Source organism: Grus americana, chromosome 2 (genome assembly GCF_028858705.1).
Source record: "Grus americana isolate bGruAme1 chromosome 2, bGruAme1.mat, whole genome shotgun sequence".
In the NCBI taxonomy this organism is placed as follows: domain Eukaryota; kingdom Metazoa; phylum Chordata; class Aves; order Gruiformes; family Gruidae; genus Grus; species Grus americana.
In genome coordinates this window covers 26,379,252-26,404,505 of record NC_072853.1, presented here as the reverse complement: position 1 = coordinate 26,404,505, position 25,254 = coordinate 26,379,252, and the positions used below count along the sequence as shown (strand labels likewise).

The 25,254-nt window shown below is 38.2% G+C and overlaps 1 protein-coding gene across 3 annotated transcripts in view; it reads right to left on the bottom strand.

The window, feature by feature from the left end:
* RAD54B (RAD54 homolog B) overlaps positions 1 to 25,254 on the bottom strand; it is a 63,746-nt gene that overhangs the window by 14,396 nt on the left and 24,096 nt on the right. For 2 of the 3 annotated variants that reach the window (XM_054817510.1, XM_054817509.1), the window contains exons 4-7: positions 10,039 to 10,239; positions 6,929 to 7,216; positions 4,221 to 4,383; positions 3,123 to 3,348 (exon numbers count right to left, since the gene is read on the bottom strand). In XM_054817510.1, coding sequence (XP_054673485.1) covers positions 3,123 to 3,348; positions 4,221 to 4,383; positions 6,929 to 7,216; positions 10,039 to 10,239 — 878 coding nt within the window. Of the gene's footprint in view, positions 1 to 3,122; positions 3,349 to 4,220; positions 4,384 to 6,928; positions 7,217 to 10,038; positions 10,240 to 24,466; positions 24,481 to 25,254 lie in introns of those variants that run through there. The other variant, XM_054817511.1, reaches the window with a different exon arrangement.

Sequence of the window (25,254 nt, the reverse complement as noted above, 5' to 3'; positions counted from 1 at the left end):
ATTGGTTTTTTTTTCCCTACAGTTTCTGAGTATGAGTTGAAACTACAGGGAAAGTGGTGGGGGCACTGGGGAACTGCCTCCAATGTCCGTCCGCTGGTAAATCATCAACTCTTCTGGACTGTTTGAAACCCTTTAAAAAAAGCAGGAGAGTCCTGGCATATTATAAGCCCCCTGCAGCCAAATATAATATATTCCCTGCTGTATATAACAACAGCAGTGGATGATGGACTAAAAATTAAAATAAATCTAAAAGCTGACTTCAGGTAATTAACTTATCCTCTTAACTGGCTGCAAGAGATGTATGTATTATAGCCTCCATTTTCACAATTACCCAAAGTGACTTGATGGGTTTAAGTGAGTTGCCCGGAGCCACATATGGAGCAATTGTCAATCAGTATTAGAGCTCCATAGTGTCCCAGACTTACTGTTTATACAGACCCTTCTTTGCACTGGTCCAAATCCAATGTAGTGGGTGAAGCGTAAATTAAAAAAAATGCTGAATCATGAAGCAATGTAAACCTTTAATTAATCAATTCTCCAGATATTTGGACTTAAAACACAAACCAAATCAACCCCAGTAGAAGCGATACTCTGCAAACAGATAAAGGTGTTATTCTCTCAAACACATCTCAAATGTTGATAACATGGATTAACGAGACCTAAATGCAACCTTTGTGGGGATGCCTTCATTTTAAAAGCAATGTCCTCTACGTGACATTTGCATTTTAACAGAAGTAAACTGCAATCACATCTTAAAAGCAGATAATGTCCTGGTTTTTTGAAGAGTCTGTTACTGAAGGGTTAGGATCAGTTTGCGGTGTTTCAGTGTGAAAGTGAGGAAAACATGCCTAACACATTTTTAAAAGTCTGCCAGTTCTTTGAATGTATTCCTTATAGGCAAGAATAGAAAAAATGTTTGAGACAAGCTCTTCCTTTTAAGTTATACTGGAGAAATAACAGTGTGGTAATTGCTGTTTTTTCAGAGAAGACAGACAGTAAATTATTTTGAAATACCTCATTATACCCCAGGGAAGTCATATTGTGATTTCGTTTTGCATGACAATATATTCCTTGCTATTTGGGAACATGATCTTAAAAGCTGCTGAGTGTCCTCAATCCAAATGGCTCCAACGAGATGAGTAAGAATATTAAAGTTATTTAAATTAAAAGAAAATGAAAGCCACTGTCATTTTGGGTCATAGTAACTGTCAGCAAATTCAGGTTTTCTCCTCCCAACACTATTCATAAAAACTACAAGAAAACATTCAATTATGTCTAACTACCTTTTCAGGTTAAAATGTTGCCATATTATATTTTGCCTTGCATCCACTTCTTTTAGAAACTTCCATATTTCTCATCCTAACCTATATTACATTACAGTTCCTGACAAGTCAGTTTGCTTCATTTCCACATCTTGAAATAAGTTACTAAGAAAAGCAAATGATGCAAAGAGCACCTATTATTCAGACATGCAGATTGTCCTTAGTGGAAGATGACTAGGGTTCAGTAATTTCAAGGGTTTGACAATAATGAGTAGAATTCAAAGAAATAATTATTCTTACAAAATTTTGTATGTTCTACAAAAGACTTTTAAAAACAGTTTGAAAACTTCAGTTTAATCTGAAACATTCACTTTTCCATACAGACAATAATGCAAGAAACTGAAAGCGAATCTGGTTGATGTAAGAATTGGGTCATCTTTAGAATGAAGTACTATTTGTTTCTTCAGTCTACTTATATGGAACTATTAGATTAAAAAATTGCTTTGAAAAATAAACATCTGTACCTTTGTCGCAAGCACCAATGCAGATACTGTAACTTCTCTACTTCCTCCCACTGGCACAATTCAAATATAGGGGGCCAAGGAAAAAGTCGGGGTACAGCAGATTGCTGAATGTACATATAGAACCCACAGACTCCTAAACAACTTCTCTTTCCTTTCTGCTATGAATGCCCATTCCATATGGACATGGGGACCAGAAGTCTTAGGAAAAGAAATACTGGATGGTAAATTACGAGCTGAATCTGAAAGCTCCAGAAGCATTAACAAAGGCATGAGCAAGTCTTCTGTTCACAGCTTCATGAATGCCGGTCCCCAGGGGACCCAGCCCTCTGACTCAGCTACGGAGACATGCTTAACGGGAAAATTAACATGGCAAGAAAGCCTTACTGGATAACCAGAGCAAGATGTGGCTCTCCTTCAGAGAAAGCCCTCAGTCAGTGATGCTACAGCCTCACTCCTTGAAGTCCCGTGTCTTTTACTTTGCCAGGTGCTTTCCTGCCTGATGCGGTCAATAAAGGCCACTGAAGCACACAGTCTGTGCTAGAACTTTGCAGTGAAGGACGGAGAGAGTTTTGTGTTTCAAAAACAAACGCAAGATCCTAAAGGTATACCAACGAGATTAAAAGATGAGCTACTTCCTCAGCACATGGGAATCATCCAGGCCCTGTAGGAACTTGGGAGTGTCATTACCAGCAGGAACAGTTCCATTATAAGAGGGACAGAGATCAGCATCCTCCCGCTTCGTTATTAAGTTTTGTACTTGTCTGCATTCTTCTAGAGACGAGAGATAATCATATTATCTAACACTGAGACTCTAGACTTGGTAACTCATGAGGCTTTAAAACATCCCTAATTCTGGACAGTTACAGTAAAGGGAATAACCTTCTGAAGTAACCTGAAACAGACAGCTGAAACAAAGAGGTAAAAGTTTTCAGTACAGAACAAAAGCAACTACCACAGAAATGGAGTACAAGTCAGTCAAGGTAGATGCTCTGGTACATAAAGCAGGGCAGATGTGCACTTTGATAGATAAGAGAAAGCTCTTAAACTGAAGAGGCAGGTGGAGGATCATGTCAACTTTTACATCTTCAAAGGTGAAGCCTCAGGAAAGATAAGACAAGACATATGCTACACAGGCTTGAGTTAGGATCTGGTTACTGACAGCTAAATGCCCATATGGACAATTACCTGAAGGAGAAATAAAGTATTACAAATAAATATTAATAGAGAACTACTAGTTTTGGTCTCTGGTTTAAAAAACAAGAAAGAGGGGGAAAAAACCCAAGTCCTACATTCTGAGCCAAATATGACCTAATCCCTTTTTGGAAATAAATCGTACCTGATCAACTGCAAAGACTTTGATCCTTTCACTTCCCAACCATTTCTGAAATTCTTTTTTCCAGTTTTTTACCAGACTCCCAGGGGTGACAATTAGTGCTCGCTTTAATACAGGTTTGCATCCATACACCCCTTGACGCAGAAGAGTCCAGACAAGTGCAATGCATTGCAGTGTTTTTCCTAAGCCCATTTCATCAGCAAGAATAGCTCCAAATCTGCCACTAACTCTGTAAGATATAATTAAGCAGTAGTAAGATTTTAAAAGACATATCTATAATTATTTACAACGGGTTTAGGGAATTGCTTCTTGTGGTTGTTGTGTATAAAGAACCTGTTTATGCTTATTATGCTCTACTGAACGGTTTCATTTAGTTATACCAGAAGACCTCAGAGTAAAACTCCTTGTTTGCTAGATTAATGCCTTAGTCCTCCAAAACCAAATAGTTCAAATCTTCTTATAGAGTTAAAAATACTATCTAAAATTTTTAAAATTTGTATATACCTTAAGGAATCTATGACTTGAGAAAACACTTCTGAAAACAGTACTGTATTGTTTCAACAGGTTGGTATAACAGCTTCTTTATTCTAAATGCCTGGATTATAAAATATATGAATAATTATGTATAATATGAATTATAAATCCCAGAAAGCAGTGTGCTTTAGCATGAGTTAGATTGTATCTGTGTTTACAAGATTTGGTATTTGCAGTAGAACAGACAGACCTTTGGGTACACTAGCTTCTCATCACATCTGGCAAAGTCACAGCAAGCGTGATCCTACATACAGGTCAGAAAAAACTTGTGCAACCTTTACTTGGGGAAAATTACTAATACTAATCACAGAATCACAGAACAGTAGAGGTTGGAAGGGACCTCTGGAGATCACCTAGTCCAACCCTCCTGCTAAAGCAGGATTACCTACAGTAGGTTGCACAGGCGAGTTTTGAATATCTCCAGAGAAGGAGACTCCACAACCTCTCTGGGCAGCCTGTAATTAATTGAACAGTTGCTCAAATCTTCCCAATCAAATTGTCTAATTTTGAACATGGGCATGAAAATATTACAGGTATTGAAAGCCAAAAGGATAATTATTTTCTTACCTCATTCCCATTACACATTCATATAAAAATATAATTCCTTCTTTCTGATGTGGTCGGAGATTATTTGCAATGTAAGGATCCACAACTACATCCACCATAGGTAAACCAGCCTTATTGAACGTCCACTGATGACTTGCATTTGGTTTTGGCATAACTAGAGAATCTTGAAGTTCAAAACATATGCAAATATTGCACAAAAACATTATTTTTAGTCTGTTACCAAAGGACATTACTTATCTAACTCAGCTACAGAATAAAGTCAATGATCTAATGACTGCTAAAAATAATGTTTAATATACTGACTATTCTCAGCAGAAAATGCATTTACCAACGGAGCATCTAGATAGTCATCTAAAGAAAAATCCTTTTATGGAGATTTCCCAGTTTGCACTTTTCTCAAATGTAAAGGTGACAAACTGAGAATTCTGAGTATTTTTTTATGATGAGGTGAAACTACCTATCTATTAAATGTTGCATCACAACTTTGAATGCATAGAGTTAAATCAGAAGAAGTTCTAAAAAGCTTCTTAAAGGAAAGTTTAAGAAAAAGAACATCAACAATGACCTAAAGTCTAGACACTACATTTCAAGGGGATATTCTTGTAGCTGCCCAGAAAGACTTCTCTGCCTGAGAAACAGAGATAAAAAGACAACGATTTGTTAAAAAAAAAGGGAAGGACTGAGAATACGCTGACAAAGGCTGCCACAGTGCATGAATAAAAGAAGTTGACAGGTTTGAAGACACACAGAGGGAAAGAGAGCATGAAGTATTGGGACATATCCTTTGGCTACATCTAAATAATAGTTTTGCTTGCCATAATTTGTTTACAAACTCTAACACCATAATTTTGCTAAACAATGTCCATACTGGGTTGCTTATATTGATGCTACGCATTCTCTGTCCTCAGAGGAGAGAATGAGAAAGCAATTTATAGCTGCTGGTATTTTTATGTCACTAGTGCAGATCTATATTGGTAATTTATTCATGTGAATAGGTTGGTTGATAGCTTGTATCATTCAGGGAGATTTTGTTTCCTACTGACAAAGGGCTGAGTTCTGATAGATTACATCAAATTGCATGTCTGTATATATAAGAGCCAGTAGTGACAAAAATATAACTTTTCTGACAAAATTTTGCAGCCTCAGAGATGGGGAAGAAACAAGGCTTAGACAAGCAATGGACTAAAAGCTTAGAAATCATATGTGGAAGACGTGGCTTTACATCTTTGTCACTGTGCTCTGTTCTGCTAAGCACAAGGATAAATGGCTTTCCATTTTGAAGAAGCTGCATTTTAATCAACTATTGGCATAGACCTCAACATGAAAACCTCTGAACACTCCAGTCCCAAGGTCCAAGTCTAGGAAAGTACCTCCATTACTTCTGAAAGAGTTAATGCAACAAAACATTAGATAAACTACGTGATTCTCCTGTGTTCAACAACACTAATTACTGAGAGTCCATGTGTCCATGATGTGTTGAGGGCTCTCCATATCAGGCAGTTTAAGGAAATCTCATAGGAGGTACTCAAATTCATCAGAAGAAAAGTCATAGGAGACCAAGAACTAGAATAAACCATAGCTTTTTGACAGACTAGTGCAAAAAAACCCAAAGAAGTTAATTTGAGTGTTCAATATATCAGGTCTTTGCCAGATGTTAGGCTAGAAAGCTAACGTAGTATCATTTTGCAACCACAAGAAGGAACATTCTTAGATACAACATAACCAAGTTGAATACAGACTTAAGCTGGTGTTAATAAGGATGCTCTTACAAAAGGGCCAATGATATCACTAATTACCACTTGATTGGGATTTCATTGTTTATTTACATACCAGCCAGGTAGCAGCTTTGAAAAGTCCCAAAGTATCAGGATATGAGGTAAGAAGTAGCAAGGAGGTAAAACTATAGTAAGAATGTAGAACTCTTTTTTTTTTTTTTTACATATGCATTGCTCTGCTTAATAACTTTTTTTTTTAAACTCATTTTTATCTTCCATCTGAAAGATAAAGTCATCAGCAGAATATAGCTCCAAAACGGTGGGTTACTGACAGACAAAAGAGTACTTCTCATTTAGATAAGCAACGCCACTTCCTGCAGCTATCAAATGTTTACAGGATCCCTCTTACACAACTGCTTAACCAGTCTGTTTCTATGCAATTTGTGAACTCTCATGGCTCTTCAGCACATAGTACTTCCAGCGTTACAACACAAAACATTTATTCCAAAATAAAATGAGTTTAGGTAGTGCAGTTACACTCGCTGGCTGTGAAGGATAAGGTGCTGTCAGGAGCAATTCTTTGCATCAGGCTCAACCTCTCTATTACTGACCCTCCACTGTAATTACTAGGCTGCCATATTATGTCAGTGCTTCACTGATCCCAGTGGGAAGCTGGAACTCATCTAGAACTTCTGGCATGTGTCAGACTGTTTCTCTGATCAATAAATTCATTTTTCTTGGCAAAACTCTCAGAAACCACTCTTACTTGTTTCTACAGCCATCTGTAACAACTATGAGAAACTTTATGCAGTGCAGAGTATTTCACTTGTTAGAAACACGATCAAATCCTAACATGGTATTGATAGAAACACTAGTACTGTATGTAAGAAATGCTTCAGTAATGCATTGGGGGACATGAAAATTTTGGTTACATATTCAACTTTTTTTGAGAGCCAGAGGATGCTTAAAGAAACTTAAAAATCTGAATCTTACTTGAAGCATTTGGATCGTGACGAGGTTTGTAGCTCTGAGAATCTCTGAGCACGTTGTCTTTAGTACTGGGTTGACAGACACTTTTGAATGGTTTACAGAATGGTTTCATATTAGTTTGAGATAAAGCAGTTGGGACTGTGTCATGAGTCCCTATTGCAGCCTGAAAACACCTGCCACTGCTGAAGTCATCTGCTGAAATGACACCCATCACTTCAATTTCTTTTCCTCCAACCATCAGTGTTTGACCTTCATCAAGACTGTCTAGCTCTTTAGATTTATATCCAGTACCTAAAAGAATATAAGAATTTATCAGTTAGAACAACACAGCAAATACTAATTCCTTAAAACCAGTACTCATTTGCAGGAAGGAAAAACAAAACTGTGAAAAGGTATTTGATTCTTAAGCATTTGAATTGTCACACATATGAACTCATAAAGCCTTTCCCTCCTTAACAGAGATTGAGATTTGAGTGCTAATAATCAGAATTAGGTAGTGGATTATGTGAGCAAATATTCAATCATCCTCACCCACAATCAATGTTACTGAATATCAAATACCCATTTAAGGGGATTTACAAAAACCAGTCCCATATCATAAAATCTAGTAGCTTGCCTTAGTTTTAAACTTGCTCAAAACTAATGACCATTCTAGGTCCTTTTTCCTTCCTTTCATGCCCCAACAAGAACACCACTAGCCCCTCTTGCTGTTGATCTAAACAGAATATTCTACTTTTAATATCATTTTAAGTTAGCTTTTTACAATTAAGGATTCATATGCATCTGAAACCTTTACTTCTCCACATGCTCTGAAACATACATGCTCTGATTATTTCCAGGATTTATCAATCAGCTCAATAGTTTGTTCATTCAGAAACCTACCAGGGAGGTAGATAAACAGGCTTGGATCCTTAGCTGGGCCAAAAAAATAAAAAGCATGACTGTGTAGACCAGCAGTTAAAGCACTCACCTGTGAAAGAGGCAAAATCTCCCAAGGTTTTATACATATTTTATCTAACAAACACTACATAAAAAGACTGCTGTGAGCTGTTTGCAAAGCTCAGGTCTCCCACTTCCAGGAATGTAAAAGGTTGGAAGGTGAAGATCTGGATTCAAATTCCTTTAAGACAAAAAAATGTATTGAGGTGTTTCACAATCGAAGCAAGTGCTGAAAAATAGTCTGGCAAAAGGGAAAGGGAGGTATTTTTCTTCCCCTCCTCTAAATGTATTCAAAAAGGACACAGTGAACCTTGTTTGGTTCTTAAAAGAACACTTGCTTTCAGGAAAGAGCTGAAGATGCCTGAACACAAGAGAATGCACGTGCCTTCCTAAACAAGGTCCCTGGAGAGGGCATTTATGACCTCTTCTTTGTTCTGCATTTTTGTTTTCTGTTATTACCTCTACATAGCTTCAGGCTGAACATACTGAATATAAGTGTATCCCTCTGCATGATTTGGATTCCGGTCTGAAGAGTCTCATTCTAAGACAGGATGGACTTTAAGGGTAGATGGGAACTCAGGAAAGGCAAAAAGCAAACCTACAAAGCTCCAATGTTTATGCAGCTGCCAGAAATAACTGTTTCTAAAACGTACAGCAAATTACAAGAGAGCACTTTCTAAATTCTTTGTAATACATTATTAAGGAACATTAGGACATTTGCAGGGGAGAAAAGCAAGATGTTCTGCTGACTCGAAAACAAGCTACGGCCTGTGCTGGTTTTAGGTTCCCATGCCCCTTCTTAGGTCCAGCCCTGGTTTGCCTAAGGAAAAAAAAAAAATCTTCCTTTGCCCTTTTCTTCCCATTTAAAAATAATAATCCTGGTCACTCATTCACATTCACTGTAAACTTCCTAGTGTTAAATACAATTTTGGAGATAAGCATCACTACCGGACCTTTCCTTCTCACTCAATGGGCTCACAGAAATTTACAACTTACACTGCTTAAACTGGACAATTTATGATTTTCTTAGAATCAACAAGCATTGAAAGCAACTCTGAATGAGCAAGGTACCACCAATGACATTGGTAGCATTGTGTTCCCTGACACCATAAAACACAGCAAAAAGATTTTTACCAGTGAAAATCAGAATATTCATTTTTCTATTGTGTTTTCTGCTAATTCAGGAAGACAGGACTTGAAAAAAACACAAGAACAGGGTGGTGGCTGATGCATTCCAGGCATTACTCTCTTTCTGCCTTTTTCAAAACCAAGCAAGTCTGTACATATATTGCTTTGCTATAAATAAATTCAAATTAACTTCTAAGTCACAGACTGATTTGCAAATCAAAACTGCCTGGTCCTAACAAGGCTCACAATGTCATGATTGTAACAAAAGAGCAGAGGAGCCATCTCAGCCCTAAAATTAATCAAATTATGTTTTGCAGCAACATTGTCCAATCCTACTCCCTTACAAAATATCTTTCGCTCAGAAAAGTTAATTCTTGCTTTGCTTTCAGTAAAAAATTACTGCTTCAAGTTGACTGCAGCCTATAGTTTGCAAGTCTTATTTTTAACTCTGATATCAACCTAAACTGTGTCTTACAGCAGCAGCTGCTGCTAAAACTACGAGACTAAAAATTGCTACACAGTTGACTTTGGCTGGGCTGGAAAATGTTGCTGTTTGCTTGTCTTTCCAGCAAAGATAATATTTTTAGCTGTTGGACTGGCTGAAAAGTTCAGATCCAACCTCTGACATTCCTAGATGCCATACTACTGACTGGAATATCTGCAAGAAACTTACCTGAATACCTTCCCCTAATTCTAACACCTTCTCCAATGCATTATGTGAGCAACCAAAATCAACTACTCATCCCTCATTTGGCATCTCTGCTGAATTAGTACAGCGTTCATTTCCAGATCCACTCCCTGGACTAGCATTTGGTGTTTCTGCGAATAATGTTATTCAGCCTCCCCCATGCATCTGCCTTATATGTAAGAAGTATAAAGCTTTCTTTCTATGTCCTTCTCCCCCCCAAAACCTACTGTTTTTTCATCCTGTGGTTGACATTGGTATGGAGAACTCTAAATTATCTAAAGATCTGACCCTCTGTTATTCAAAGTGCAACCATTTTAATCCAGTTGTTCACTTACACAGCTATGCAAAGCTACAGTACCTCTTCCAATGTCTTTGCCTTCCATATCTTTCAGTATTACTGACTTTCCTTTTGTAATAAGAACAGCATCGCCTTCCCACTTCTTGTGCTTTTTCTTTGACGCCTTACACCACACAACACTGAAGTATTTCGCAAGGCAGTCAGGTTCTTCCTGAGCTGCTTCTTCCTTTGCTGTCCCTGATGTTGGCAAATACATTGCATCTAAAAGGGAAATAAAATAACAAAGAATATCTCAAGTTCTCTTGACAAAGTGTACAGTCATTTGCATTTCAAACAAATCAAGGACAATCTATGCATTCATCTTATATAAACAAAGTGGTGTATTTCCTGTCCTGGGCTGCTTATGGTAAGTTTGGACTGAGACAGAATAGCACATAAGGACTCGTCCTGAAATATGAATCATTAAATTGTTTTCGGAAAGTATGCACTTTCAGGAAAAGCACATAACTTGGTACATTAGTAATAGAGCTCCTGATTTGACATACAAGATGTTGAGAGTGGACAAAGACTAAAAGGAAAGACTGGAAAAAAATAAAAGGGAACCGGGCGTAAGAGAAAACAAGAACAGGGTCCTGGTGAGATAGTGCTGGGCAATGTTCTGGAAGCAAGGACAGGAACACAGGACTCAGGAAAAGGAGTAAAGGAGGCCAGTAACCAGATCTGGAGCTGAAGTTATTAGTACTAAGTGGCAGATTAACCATAATTGTAATAATGCAAAAGATTATTTCAACTCCTTTCCTTATACCCTTTAAAAATAAGTAATTGTGCAAATCCTGAAACAGACCATCTCTTCAGCTTGCAGCAACTCAGATGTTGTTACTAGGCTTAGATTGATTTAGACTTGTCAGCAGTTACCTAAATATAAGTGTCATGGATGTAAATATTAACAGGAAATATTTAGGTTAATAAGGTTAAGAAATCATAATAGAACAGACAGTAGTGGATTATAATATCGGTTAAGAATACACACATGCTTTCAAGAGTAATAAGTAATGGCAGATAAGTCCCCAGCATTACCTAAAGGAATATCTGTAGCATTCCTTTTCAGCACATGCACAGCTTCAAAGGGAGAATCAGACTAATTTTCATTAAAATACCCTTGCATGCTGGTTAAAGGCTTAAATCGGTTTGCTCCTTTGATTCCATCTGGGATTCAACACTATACAAATCTGTTACAAAAAGTGCTTATGCCACAGACTAACCTTTCCAAAATTTCCAAGTGTGCTGGTATTTAAAGGAGAAGCGGCAAGAATAAATTTTTGCTTACAATAACGGTCCAATAAAGAGACAACTTTACCACTTGTATATCAAGTCTACATAGTCTTAAAACTGCAAAACATTCATAAGTTACATGCCTAAAGCGCATGCAATTTTTCAGACTAGCATTTACTAAAAAGGTATTATTTAAATGAAAAATGCTGTATTTATGGAATAGAATTTTCTTCCCAAAGCTCTCTAAAAGCTTTATTGTCTGTATAGAACTCTATGCTAACACAGTGCCTAACGTAGATAGGATTTTCCACAGGTGGATGTTTCTGCAGGGCATTAGCCAATGTCTGTAGTGTTTCATGCGACAGATGCCCCCATCTCTGAGGGGTAACAGAGCAACTACTGAACACTGGCACACCGCAGGAGGATGAGAAAACAGAGCAGAGCACCTCTTTTTGAAATGTAGGGGATTCTTTGTAGATGAAACCTGGGAAATGAGCCAGAGAGCAAGAATAAATCCTTGCAGTTTTGCTAAAAGGTACGAGAGCTCTATTGGATCTTCAGTAATTACAAGTGATAAAATCTGGAGGAGCGAAGGGCGGGTGGGGAGAGAAAACGTGTACATTGCTAAAAATACAAAAGAACAATTTGATTCTATATTGAGTTTCTAACTGTAAACTGATTCAACAAGATAAATACAAGACTGTTTCCTCTTTGCTTTTCAAACTGATTCTCTTAGTTTAATCAGCAACTTCTTTCTCATATTAAGATTTTAAGTAACTGTTACTGCAAGAACTAGAGATTTCATTGCAGAACTTTCTTCTCTCTTGAAGGATGGCCATCCATAAACAAATGACCACCTCCTTGTCTCCTCCATTGACCTCCCACATGAGCTTGGTGACCCCTGAGATCTGTTTTATGGTCATTGCTCTTTTACTCAGGGAGTCCTGCCTGGTGTTATCTGAATCGCCAGTAGATTAGCTTTCAGGTCAATAACAATTCTTCAAACTCTTCTTATCCCTTCTTCATTTAAAATAATAAGAAAACCAATAATTTAGCAACAGAGCTGGAAACTGCTAGCATTTTGTAATAGTGACTTTTGCCAAAAAGGATTTCTAAAGCAACCTGCCCTCAGTGAGAAGCAAACTGGGCATCAATATTCCATATAATATTATCAAGTTCCTATGGGAAAACTGCAAAATAACAGCCTCTGCAATACTCAGATTTCTTCCCTCAATTTGTCTTCTGAATTATCATAATTTCTGTTTATAAAAATACCCAATAACAATTTGTTTCTAGGCTACATAAAACATTCTCCTTTTACCTATAACTACTGTAGAGTTTCAGATTTAAGGTATTTTTCTTTTTTATATATAAATTATACATTTTTATGTAAAAATAATTACATCCTCTCAAAATTGTCTTCCGTAGAATTTCCTTGAATAGAAAACCTAAACCTGTTCACCAACAGTGCCGATCAGGTACTTGCATTCAACCTTCTTTTTATCTTGCCATTTTTGTTTGTATTCAGCATCACACCTATTTAACCTCAAAGATTTATTCCAGTGCAATAGCGGAATATCTAAATTTGGTAAAAACAGTGTCAGGGACTTTTCAGGAATTGAAATGAGACTGGTAAGGTATGCACAGGGACTAAGTGCAGTGTTTGATATGGAGGTACAGAGAGCAACAGTTTCAACAGTAAAACCTTTACTGCTCATTGACCGTAGACAGTATCTTAAATGGAGCTAGGTTTGCTGAGACCCTGGAAGACAAACTGCAATTGGAAATTCGGAGCTCTGCTGTTAATCAGTTTAGACTAAAAATAATAAGTAACAGGAACTATGTGTACACCATCGGGAAATCATGCCCACACGTTTCTCTCCCAAATAGCAAACTGCCCAGCCTGGCTTCTTTAACCATGAAGAAACTCTAGCAAGCGATATGTCTTTCCTCCCAGAATGAAGGGCTTGGGGACTTTAAAGACATGGCTAATAAGGCTTTGAAAAGCTTCCATAAATAAAAAAAGCTTTCTCTCTCTGGTTGAGAAAGCAAGGGCTTAAGTTTCAAGACATAAACCATAGCCTCACTGATATGAGGAAAAGTTTCAGCAGTCTCAGGAAGGTGATGATTTACAGAAAGCAGGACAGGATCCAGGAGAAGGGACGGAGGAGCGTTCCAATGGCAAACTAGTTTAACCTGTTTCTGATGAGCAGAATTTAGAGAAAATGCATCGATTAAGTGTGTTAAGTTACTCCCAATGCACCAAGAAAGCAGCTGCATTATGAAACACTACAAAAGGTAACTCAAACGTGCATTTCCAGTAGACTATACACCGTCACTTGCAGCGCTGTAAATACGTGTTACGGTAAGGAGTGCGGCATGCTCCAGTGAGCAGGGCACTAGATGCCTCAGCCTGAGGTGTGGTTTAATGGATGGCTTCACCCCATCCAACTGGGCTGCTGCCAAAGCCCACAAGCTCACCTTTCCGTCCCTCTCCCCCTCAGCTCCTCACCCACCAGCTGCAGGCAAACCAGCGCAATGAATTCCATCAGCAACTACAGTCAATAGAGAATCATAGAATCATAGAATGGTTTGGGTTGGAAGGGACCTCAAAGACCATCTAGTTCCAACCCCCCTGCCATGGGCAGGGACACTCTCCACTAGACCAGGTTGCCCAAAGCCTCATCCAACCTGGCCTTGAACACTTCCAGGGAGGTAAAGTGAGGTGCAGGCTCTGAATAAATCACAGCTGAAACTCAACAGCAGTGCCGTGCTGCAGCCTCTGCAGCCACTCTGTACTCATGCCATCGATCTGCTCTGCAGAGCCAGCATCATCTCCATCTTCTGAGCAGAGGAAGTAATCAAAAAGTTCCTTAATGAAATTAATTTATAACATTTAAAGAACAGATGTTTACATAGTAGTTAAATGTCTTGTTCCATATGAAAGACCTGTATGTTAAACACTCCTAAGATATCCGAGGAATATTTAAAGAAATATGAGATAGATAGTATCATCCTTCATTTGCAAAGCAATTTCAGTCTAATGACAAACTTAATACTAAGCTAACATGTAAATGTATATTAGTGTGCCTCGAAGATGGAAAAATATATAATAACTCTTCTCACAGCACTTCTGAGACGTTTATGAGGAGTGCAACCAGAGAGAGTTCAGCTGACTTGCCCTAAAACCATAGGAATCAATGACGGCAGAGATCACATCTCAGAGTCACTTAATTGCAACCCAGTACTTTGTAACCCTCTCTCAAACACAAAATGTATACGTAATTCATCTCCAACATATCAGCAACGTTAGCAAACTCACCTAAAGACTGATATTTCAAGCAGGACTATTTTCTTTGAAAAACACATCACTGGTTTACATCCCAAATTATTTTTAAACAAAAATGCAAATGATAAAAATTTTTAAATATTTTTTAGACATCTCTGTCAAAGTCACTTTATATGCATATGTTTCATCTGAAACTCCAATCACACTAGCCTCTAGATTGCTGAACGTGCATTACTATGGGGATCTCTATTACATCTTATTTTACATAGCTAATAACTTTACCAGGCCTTCATCAGTCCATACGACATCTTCCACGCTAGCTGTCTCAGTTGAAGCACACATATTCACACACACGCACAATGTCCATAAAAACTTTCAGTGAAAGAAAAATCACTGTTTATGAAAATAAAAAAATCACAGATTAATGCCGTTTTAGTCACAATAAACTATTATTCCTTGTAGAAGCTCTAATAACTCAATACCCTGGTGAAGAATCTAAAAATCTGGGGAGAAGATAGCACTTCTTTTTTCTTTTGGCTGGGGTAAAACTTTTCCCATTCCTGAAAGCTAGAAGCTCTTGGAAATAAATGCAGTTTGCACATTCTCTGCAGCTTAATTTCCTGAGGATTACACACTGGAAATGCTCTAACTGAGGCTGAGAATAGCTTTCTCTGTAGTCACAGCCCTCACTGCTCATACCAAGGCTGGGTCTCTTCCAAATATGCCAGCAGGGAATTTTTTCCTTATCCCTCTCCTTTGGAGACATCACTTACCCTCCTGACACCAAACAGGGAAAGATGGCAGAGGGGATGAGGGCCAGCTACGAGGAACAGCAATTTGGGAAAAGCAGCTTGAAAGGAAAGACTGCTGCTGAAAAGGAGAGCTGATGTTAAACCAGTGGAAAATTGACAACTGGGTAAAAAACTGTAAGTCTGAGCTGGAAGCAGAGCACGCAGGGAAAGGCTAGAAACCAGGCAGGGAGTAAAAAGAGTAGGAAGACAACAGATTATGTTAGGAAGGCGAATGGGGAGAACCACTGGGGCAGACTGGGACCAGAGTCCAGTATAAGAGTCAAGGAGCAGAGAGGGAGTTGGGATTTTCTGAGCAGGAACTGGTGCAAGAAAACCTTTCTGCCCCTCATCTCTGACCCTCAGAATTCAAAGTTCACTAAAAAACATATGGCTGGAAGTCCATCAAGGGAAATCAAGGGAAGACTTGGGAGGAAGAATGAGAACAGGAGCTGATTAGGCAGTGACAGGGGAAATAAAGTGAAAAATGACATGGAAGAAACCAGCTAAAGACAACATGGCATTGCAACATAAAAAATGGCAAGCAGGTGAGCCCAGAAGGGCACTCAGAGCAACTCAACCTCCTGGTAAACAGGGCACACTCCTCTTCCCCCATCCTTCTAGTTTAACTTTTGCCCTAATTCAATTTTTAAGACTACCATGGTAGTCTTAAAGCTAGTCAACTTAAAACTACTGTAATTATTACACTGTTCCATATCATTATACAGACCAGAATCAGTAGCTGCTCTCCAGGCAGGCAGGGCTACAAGGGGAGATTTAGGTGCAACATAAGAGATGGAAGCAATTAAGCTTTTGATCTGGATCCGTTTGACTGATCACACCCTGCAAGACAAACCCAAATCAATTCTGAGTTTAGGACTGGAGGAGGACCCAGAATTGGACAAATAATTTCTAGTGGACAAGTCAGTGAAGGCAAAGCAGGAGCTAAAGCTTGGATCATCGTATAATTTTCTCCATCATCCCTTTGGTACATTCTGCTCTTCAACCTGAAAAATTTTCAGTCTTTCCATTTCTTTGCTGTCAGGAAACATGTGCAAAACTCACTGGGCAAAGCACTGCATGCCGCTATATTAATGGTCCACACTGAATTCAGTGACCTCCTAATGCAGTAATTCATTTTATTACCCCAGAGGGTAAAGATAAGAGTTTCAACCTTGTCTGTCTTACATAGATGAAAACATCAAATTATATGGAATAATCTGTTTAGAAATGTTAATTTGCTCTAAAAGCCAAAAGATTAACATCTACAACCTCGTGGTCCAAAACTACGTCACCCACTCACCTCCCACCCCCCAGCTTCCATTAAGTGAATAGTTTTAAGGTTGTGAAGTCGAGCGAAGTTTGGAGATGTCAAATATAAGACTGTTCCAGTGACCTGATCTGCCCCATTGTGCGTATGCATTAATGATAAAGTCTTTATAGAAAACATGCTGCGCTACATTGCCGCGGAACCTCTTGCCCATTCAGTGCAGAGAACTGAACTGCTTGGCAGCGGCAGGAAAAAAGAGGGTGTTGCTGCCTATGCGATACCTGAGCTGCTTTGTTGCAAACTGCAAAAGGTGTGCGATGGAGGCGGCTGAGACTGCAAGGACAGAAATTCTGCCCTTGTGGTTAGATAACACGAACAGTGCCGTCAAGAATTTTACTTGCATGTCTTCTAGAGTTCCTTTGTGGTGTAAGGAAAGTCGTTTAACCCCAACTTTTCAGCAGTAAACATTTATCTGACCACCTGAATTGTGATTTAGTGTCTTCTGTAGTAATAATGAACATTCATGGGTGCAACTGGAAGTTGTGGTTTGGAAAAATTAACTGTACGGTATACTAAAGCACTGAGATAACACAGTCCTAGCTGATTCAGTCTGCATCTTCAGTAATAATGGGGCTTTTTGGTTTTATTCTCTCTGTGCCTCAACTCCCACTCTCCTAGAAAGTGGAGATTATACCAACCTCTTATCTCACAAGGACGTTGTGAAACGTAATTATATCTGTGAAACACTCAGATACTATCATGATGGGCACCAGAGGAAAAAAAAAAAGCTAATTAATTCAAAATAGTTTGAATAGTCTGATGAAAACAAGGTGTAAGTCTATAACTGAACAAAGAGGTGGAAAGAAAATACTGAACAGTGGCTCACAAAGTGGACACAGTCCTTTCTGTGAACTGAAACTGGCAAGGAAGCCTACAGAAATAAAATCCGTAATCATGTACTTAATGACTAGAACCAACAGCATAAGAAGGCCGGATTCAGGTTGTGCGTATTTGCAAGTTTCTGGGTACTTGAGTTTGTAACCTTGATTTTCTTTTCAAATAGGAACCTTCTATATACAATAATAGAAATGGTAGATGTACTTAATTTGAACAAGTAGGAACAATCCTCTCATCACTGTTTAATGAAATATTTACCTCTTAAGGGTATCAACTGCAGAGAAGGGAGCATGGAGAGCATATACTTTCAGAATTATAGCTCCATCATAGAAAACTATTCTTCCTAAATCTCTGAACTGTCTAAAAATTCAATTGACTCCAGCTTCCACTGTAAAAATTTAATGAACTAAGCTGAAAGCTTCTGTCAAGTTCACAGAAATAGATGTGCAAGTCCTATTATCAAAGGAAAAAGCAGCATCATTGAGAATTCTGAAAGGCTGTGGGCATCATTCAGTGCAGTGAGCCAGATCAGCTCGGTAAAACATTGGAACCAGTCAAATGCCATCCACGTTGACTGTTTATGACACTTCTTAATGTTGTCATCCACACTGAAAGTCGTTTTGATGAATTTCTCAAGTAAAGGCTCTTTTACTTAAAAAAATAAATGCAAAAGTCACGTCAGAAAGCAACAGCTATACTTGGGTTCTGTAAATATTGAAAGTTATTGCATTAAAACGATAGTCTAAATGGGATATAAGTAGGAAAATTCCAAATATTTAAATTACAAAAAAATACAAATTACTAAGAAATAGTTACTAGACTATTACACAATCACAGGCTACTTGTAGCCATCTCAGAAAGCAGTCAATTGTTGAAGCAGCTTGCAGAGATGTAAGTATGCATCCTTTTGTGTTTAAATGTTAATGGAAGGTACACAGCTAAATCCATATGTGGTAGTTTGAAAATATATAGTTTGGCATTTCTTAAAAGCATTTGCTATTATGTCTACTGTTTTTTTATTAAAAATAAAATTATTTCTGTGCTGTACAAAATCCCTGTTCCTAAAATGCAAAGACTTTTAGATCTGTAACAAAAAGCAAGCAGGCAGAAAGGGATTTATTAAGATTACGTATCCTTAGAATTAACATCTGGTTTAGCACATATTGGAAGGAAAAACATTTTTAATGTACTGTTTGTGTTTGTTAATGGCCATCATTGATTTCCCTAGAGTATAATAAAGAGTCCTTAAAATAAAAATAATCAATAAAACTTATGCCCACTGTCACAAGCATGAAACACAATATATTCCTATCCTAAATTATTTAAACAGGACTGTTTAAAATTTATGACATTACCCTGGAAAGAAGCACACAAAGGATGAGTCATATTTTTGAGAATTTTCATGTGTTATGCAGCAATGATTACTTGCAGAGTGGCTGACGAAATATTTGGAAAGGGAAAGAGTAATCTTTCCAAATCAAGTTACATAACTTTGATTTACATAAATGTAATCCATTCAGTAGTCCAAGCAGAAAAGTAATATTTATGGCTCAAGCACAAAACCCTAGAGCTCTAGTTGTAATTCTTACTAGGAAAGCAAAACTGGAACAGGGAAGATGAGGGAGGAGGGAAAAAGAGAAATTCATCCTTGTGGAGGTAAGCGGTGCTTACTGTGCTGTCTTTGCTGGTTCTGGATGTAAGAAAATTGAATACAACTTAAATTGCACAGAAATTCCAATGCAAATTAATAAGATGATTCCATGCAGGGAGCCGTAAATTCAGGATGCCTTTAACAGAGCCTACTTTGTGTCAACCCTACCTATTTTTGGTCCTGAGCACACCACTTATATAAGGAAACGCTAGAAGACATGGAGATGTGGTAGCTTTCCATCAGCAGACTGGGTCCACTTGCTCTTCCCAAGGGACTGCTTCAACCTTTGATGTCGCTTGAAAGCCCGTGCAGCACACGGCAGCTCTTCTTATCAACTTACTGTACGTATATCTCACTGGGTATGTATGTGTGTGTGTGTACATACATATGTACATGTGCATACTCATCAGAGAAGGATGAGATTTTTAAAAATGATCAAATTTCATAGAATCATAGAATGGTTTGAGTTGGAAGGGACCTCAAAGATCATCTAGTTCCAACCCCCCTGCTGCGGGCAGGGACACCCTCCACTAGACCACATTGCCCAAAGCCCCATCCAACCTGGCCTTGAACACTTCCAGGGAGGGGGCATCCACAACTTCTCTGGGCAAATTTATCTCTATCATATTTCATTTGAAAACAATCTTTACAGATGCCCACTATATATTTGTGTGTATATATATTGGAACTAGATGATCTTTGAGATCCCTTCCAGCCCAAACCATTCTATATCTTCAGAGCTAAAGTATCTGAAACTCTCAAAATGTATTTCACTTCTGGACAGTTGAAAACCATCTTTAGTACCATCTTGTAAGTTCACTTAGGAATCATGTATTTTCAAAACTCTGCTATAGCAAATTAGCACATACAGTTATGTAACAAAAACTCTTCTGAAAGGAGCAGATTTTATCTATCAGAAATAATTATAACAAACAACAATGGCTAAATTCCCTAAGCAAGCTTAGTTCAGTCCTTTTCTGCACACACACGCTATGCAGCACTTTGAATCACAGAGCTACAAACCATATTTTCCAGGCTATTGCTGGTCTCTTTGCAGAAGAGCTGGGCCATTACCTATCCAGCTGTATAGTCCAACAGCTTTGAAATCCTCACAACCCCCCAAAAAGGGTAGTTGTGCTCAAGATCCTTGCTGTCATGTCACCCTCTCTGGATCTAAACAAAGTGGCTTCCTCATTGAGGCTGCCTGGCCCGCTACTGACAAAACCAGGGACACATTTTCTTGCACTTGTTCAAGGTGTTCACAGCTGAGAAATCCCTGTTCTGCTCTCAACAGTGCAATGTGCCCAGGTTGGACAGGCTCTCCTAAGAATTCAGTTCTTAGGGACTATGTCCAAAGTATAACAAACTTTTACTGAAAATGATCAAATTCTGTGTTTGCCAATGACTTACGAATTAGACAAACTTGAGTGAGGTTTTATAGGAATGAGCATGATGTCAAATTTCAAGTACTTTTTCAAAAGCACAGGGAAACCAGAACACTACAAAGGAAAGTTGATCAAAATTCAATATATCCAAAAATGAGTATTCTCCCCGCAATCTGTTTCTCAGAAAAAAGCTGAGACATAAATAAACAGAAATGCATATATAGAACACACACGTTACACCCTGAGGGAACCCAGCATTAAAGTAGTTTGGCCAAACTGATAGTTGATGCCACTAATGTCACCTGGAAGTCCATGATGATGTACAACCTACTGCCAAAGCTTCCTTACAATGCTAAACAATGCAAAAATCACCTGAGTGAAACTTACAGAGTTTACAAGTAAAATTTTTTTTTTTCCTGGCTTACAATGCATCCCTAAGTGAATTACAATAGAGAATGTGTCAACAGTAACAGTAATGTTATACATACCCAATTTTAATTCTGTATTTCTGGTACATGCCACACATAAATGTTTCGACTCCACCAAATGGTATTCTTAATAGTATTGACAAGTGGGCTAAATAAAATTTACCTGCAAACTGCTGCTGAGTTATGATAAATTACTTACTTTCACATGACATCTTCAGTGATTAATAGATACAACTCAAGACTACTGCAACAGTTTTTATCTGATACAATAGAAGAAACAAATAATGTTGTAGTAACTAACCACAGGCAGCCCAAAATCCCTCCTCGCTATCCCCACACTAGATAAACATTTTGTCCTATTGTTTCGCTGCTACATTAAAGCTAAAAAAGAAATTTTAAAATCAATAATTTATAAATTGATTTATTTATTTCAAGCAGCAAGTTCTGCACGTTCTGCACTTTGAAAACTGCTGCATTTTGAGAAAGCATTAGCAATACAGACAAGGATCATACAAACAGACAAAGTAAGCAAATGGCCATGCACAGAATACTGTAAACAAAATGACTGGGCCTTAAGCAAACTGGGTCCTGACATCAACTGAGTATGGAGGGGCACCATAATCTAGTAGAATTATTTTTAGCTGACATTTGTTAAATTATGCTAATTAATTTTGATTATGCTAACTATAGATGAAAATCAAGAGCCAACAGGAAATGGCCAGGAAACAATGACTTCTTTTTTAAAAAATTCTATTTGCATACATAAAATACAAAAAATTAAATGGGATTTTTCAAGTCTGCAGTTTTGCTAAACAGCAAATAGATATTGTAAGTCATGTGGAGTAACTGTGGATTAAGTATTCAATGAAAATTATATGATATTCTTCTTGCGTGAATAATGAGAGTCAAACAAGGTGTAACGTTCACTCAGAGATGTTTGGATACACCAACAAATCATTCTGTGTAATCAGCAGGATAAAACAGTGTGAAGATCCCATAGCAGGGAAGAAAGGCAGGGACAGTGGGGAATGCCCACGCCTGCTGACAGCTGAGCTTTCCTTGGGTTCTCTGACCCTCGTCCACCTCCTCTTACGCACAAATCACGAGCGAGGTTTGCAACTACTTGAGCACTGAATAACCGCAGGTTTTACAAGGAAGAATTCACTGAAACTAATTTTGTTAGCTAGTGTTCAGTAAAACTTCAGGAAATTGTATCTTTGTTATGGAGGAAACTCTGCCCAGACAAACTGGATGTCATTTAAGAGCAACTATCACAGGCAATCAAGGCAAACGCTTTCAGTTTTAGCAGAGAGAAAACACAGAAACATAGGACACGGAATGACTGAAATTTAGTCATGTGTTACACACCCAGCTAACAGACTATTATTTTAACTACTGTAAACAGCATGCTTTAAAAAAAAACTAAGACTTAGACAATGAGATTTCTCAAATTATTTCAGACCTGGATATTACAAAAGAGTAGCAGCATGACTTGTCAGGAATACACACTGAGAAGCTACATTTAATGTATTTTAAAACCTTTTAAAATGCTAAAAGGCATTCTTTTTAAAGGTTTCTCTTTATTTTCATGTGCAAGATAGAAAAATTATCAACATTCTAGGAAAACAACACGATCATCTTCATGAGTAACCTTTTTATGATTTTACCAAAGTGAGACTTCATATGGAACCATCCAGAAGCACGTTAAAATAAGATACAAGGAATTTTAAAAGACTGCTTAGCCAACCAGCCTGGGTATCACAATTCCTCATCTGTTCCTCCCATTTAGAAACAACTTTCTTTTAATTAAAAGCAATTTAATGGCTTTGCCTATTGGAAATCCAGTGGACACAAAGTCTGCCGAAGGAGATTGTATGCAAGCTCTAGTCTATGCATCTTCATTGTATGGGGGGAAAAAATCCCAAGCCAGAAAATGTGTAGAAATATAAATGAAATAAAGGAATTGAAGCTAGTGAGGTGGAAGATGTTAGAAAACAGGACTGTGACAAGCAAGATTAGCTGTAAGTAATCTCTCCTGGTCTTGGGGCACTTCTTTCTCCTACCATTTTTACCTGGTAAGAATTCTGATCTAAGGCAAGCACATCAACTGAGATGATTTCACAGCAGTCGAAAGCTTACACGGGAAAGCGGGGAGGGACAAAGAAAGCAAGATAATGAGGCAGCAGCCAACAAAATTATAGACTGAGCGTTAGACAATTACTCAGATAGATGAAGTTGCACAAGATGCTATCACAATTATCACAAAGTTATCATAGCTGCAGTTTTTTACTCTAATCCTAAACATAAGTCCATTAGATTTTCGGAATTAAATTACTCCTGGAACCTGTTTATTTCAGTTATCTTAGTAGAAGGACATGAACATATGGTAGAAATTTGTCCTTGCCTAAAATTACTCTGCTTGTACTATGTACATTATAAACACGCAGACAGGGAATGGCACTGCCAGATGTAGTGAAGGGAATAAGAGGATAAGAACGGGGGTGAAGGAGGGAAAGGCTTCCTACCATCCCTTTCACACATGCTAACAAAATACCATTTGCTGGAACAGTAAAAATTCATAGCACTTCAGGGTCCAGAAGGACTAGCCGCAGCTACAGTGCATGTACCCACATTAGGAATACATGGAAAAAAACAGCAACAGGCACTGAGAAGTGTGAAGTCTGACTTAGATAACCTGATACTGTAAAGCAGATGTGGGGTGAGAAAGAAATGCAGATCCACCAGCATTGAGAGGTATAATATATAGTCAGCACCATGCTGCACTGACAGAGCAATATAATGTCACTGAAGGAGGAAACATTTCTCTAGTGAAAGGAAATAAATGTCATGTCACCAGTAAAGAAACAAGCAAGCTCCATGGGGACTCAAAAGATGTCTCCCCCCGACCCCAAGCTCCCCAAAACCCAAAAGAAACACAACCGAGAACAAAGGAAATGAGAGGCATGAGAGGTCTCTGAACTAGAGGTGCTGCCTGCAGGTAAGAATGAAAGGCCTTCCGCTATGAAATGAGACAAAGCCAGAACAACCAAACATGGAAGAACGCTGATTATAGGGAGACAGTTCTGACCAGGCCAGTGTGTTTTATTTCTTTACTCATTTGCATCCTTCCCTTCCAATATCAAGAATAACAGGGAGACTTCACTCTACCCAGAGTCCTGTTTTTGCATCTACTTTGCCTGTCAGTTCAGAAAGGACTGCAAGCTTTCAAAGACTGGAAATTCCTCTGGTTCTAGCCCCTGAAATAAAAATACCATGGCAATAGAAACCCTGGAGGTCACCTCTTCATTTAGCTCAAGGAGAATGGGGAATTCAGCAGAAAATATTCTAAAGTCTCTAGAGTATTTTGGTGGCGAACATAAGAGTTGCTATAATTCAAAACTACTGCAAGACGATGAGACGTATAGGAATTATTTTCTGAACTATTAAAAACTTATTCATTTGCATAATATGTAAGGACAGAAACAACAAATAGAAATTAATTCCTTACCACTGGAAACCAGAATTCTGATTTTCAACCAAAAGGTTGTGATCAGGCATTTCCAAATTATGAGTGCAGAGAATTTAGTGCTGTTTCCCATTTCTGAGAAGTAGAACAAATAAAATACTTATTTATTTATTAAAGCCAATATTTTTACCCTTGCAAACTCAGGGAAGTATCTCATTGAAGCGTTTCCAGCTACACAAAACCAGATCGATGTCCTTGAACTGAAAAACAGAGCAGAAAGCCAAGGACTGTACAGAAACACAGGCCACTTATTCAGGCATCATCATTTTCAGTGCACGCAAAAATTCCCAACAGAACAAACACTTAGAGTGCTCTCTTCTCTAGAAAACAACTGGAAAAGTATTGGGGAACTCCAAATTGACAACATCTGCTTTCACTGTCTGTTTTTTTCCTCAGTTTGTAAAGAAAACACTTGCTTCCTCTACTCTTCCCACCTGTAATCTGTTGAAGTTATCCTGGGCACCAACAGTCAAGATTATTTCTCTCATATCACTATAAAATTTTAACTACAATTCTTTAAGCTCCACAAGCCCCTCAGTTAAACTCATGTGCTTCCAGCCTTCAGTTTTTAGTAAGCATTTATCCCTGTGGCTACAAAGGTAACCTGATTCACTCAGAAGACCGACAAGGAGGTGCAAGGCTTACCTCATTCAGTCTACTGATGCAGAACAGTGCCCCATGCTCACATGCTGAGGTTCTGTGGGAATGGAGAAAGAAGCAAGTTTGGGATAACAGTGGTGACAGGAGCAACAGTTAGAAGCAGCTGTAGG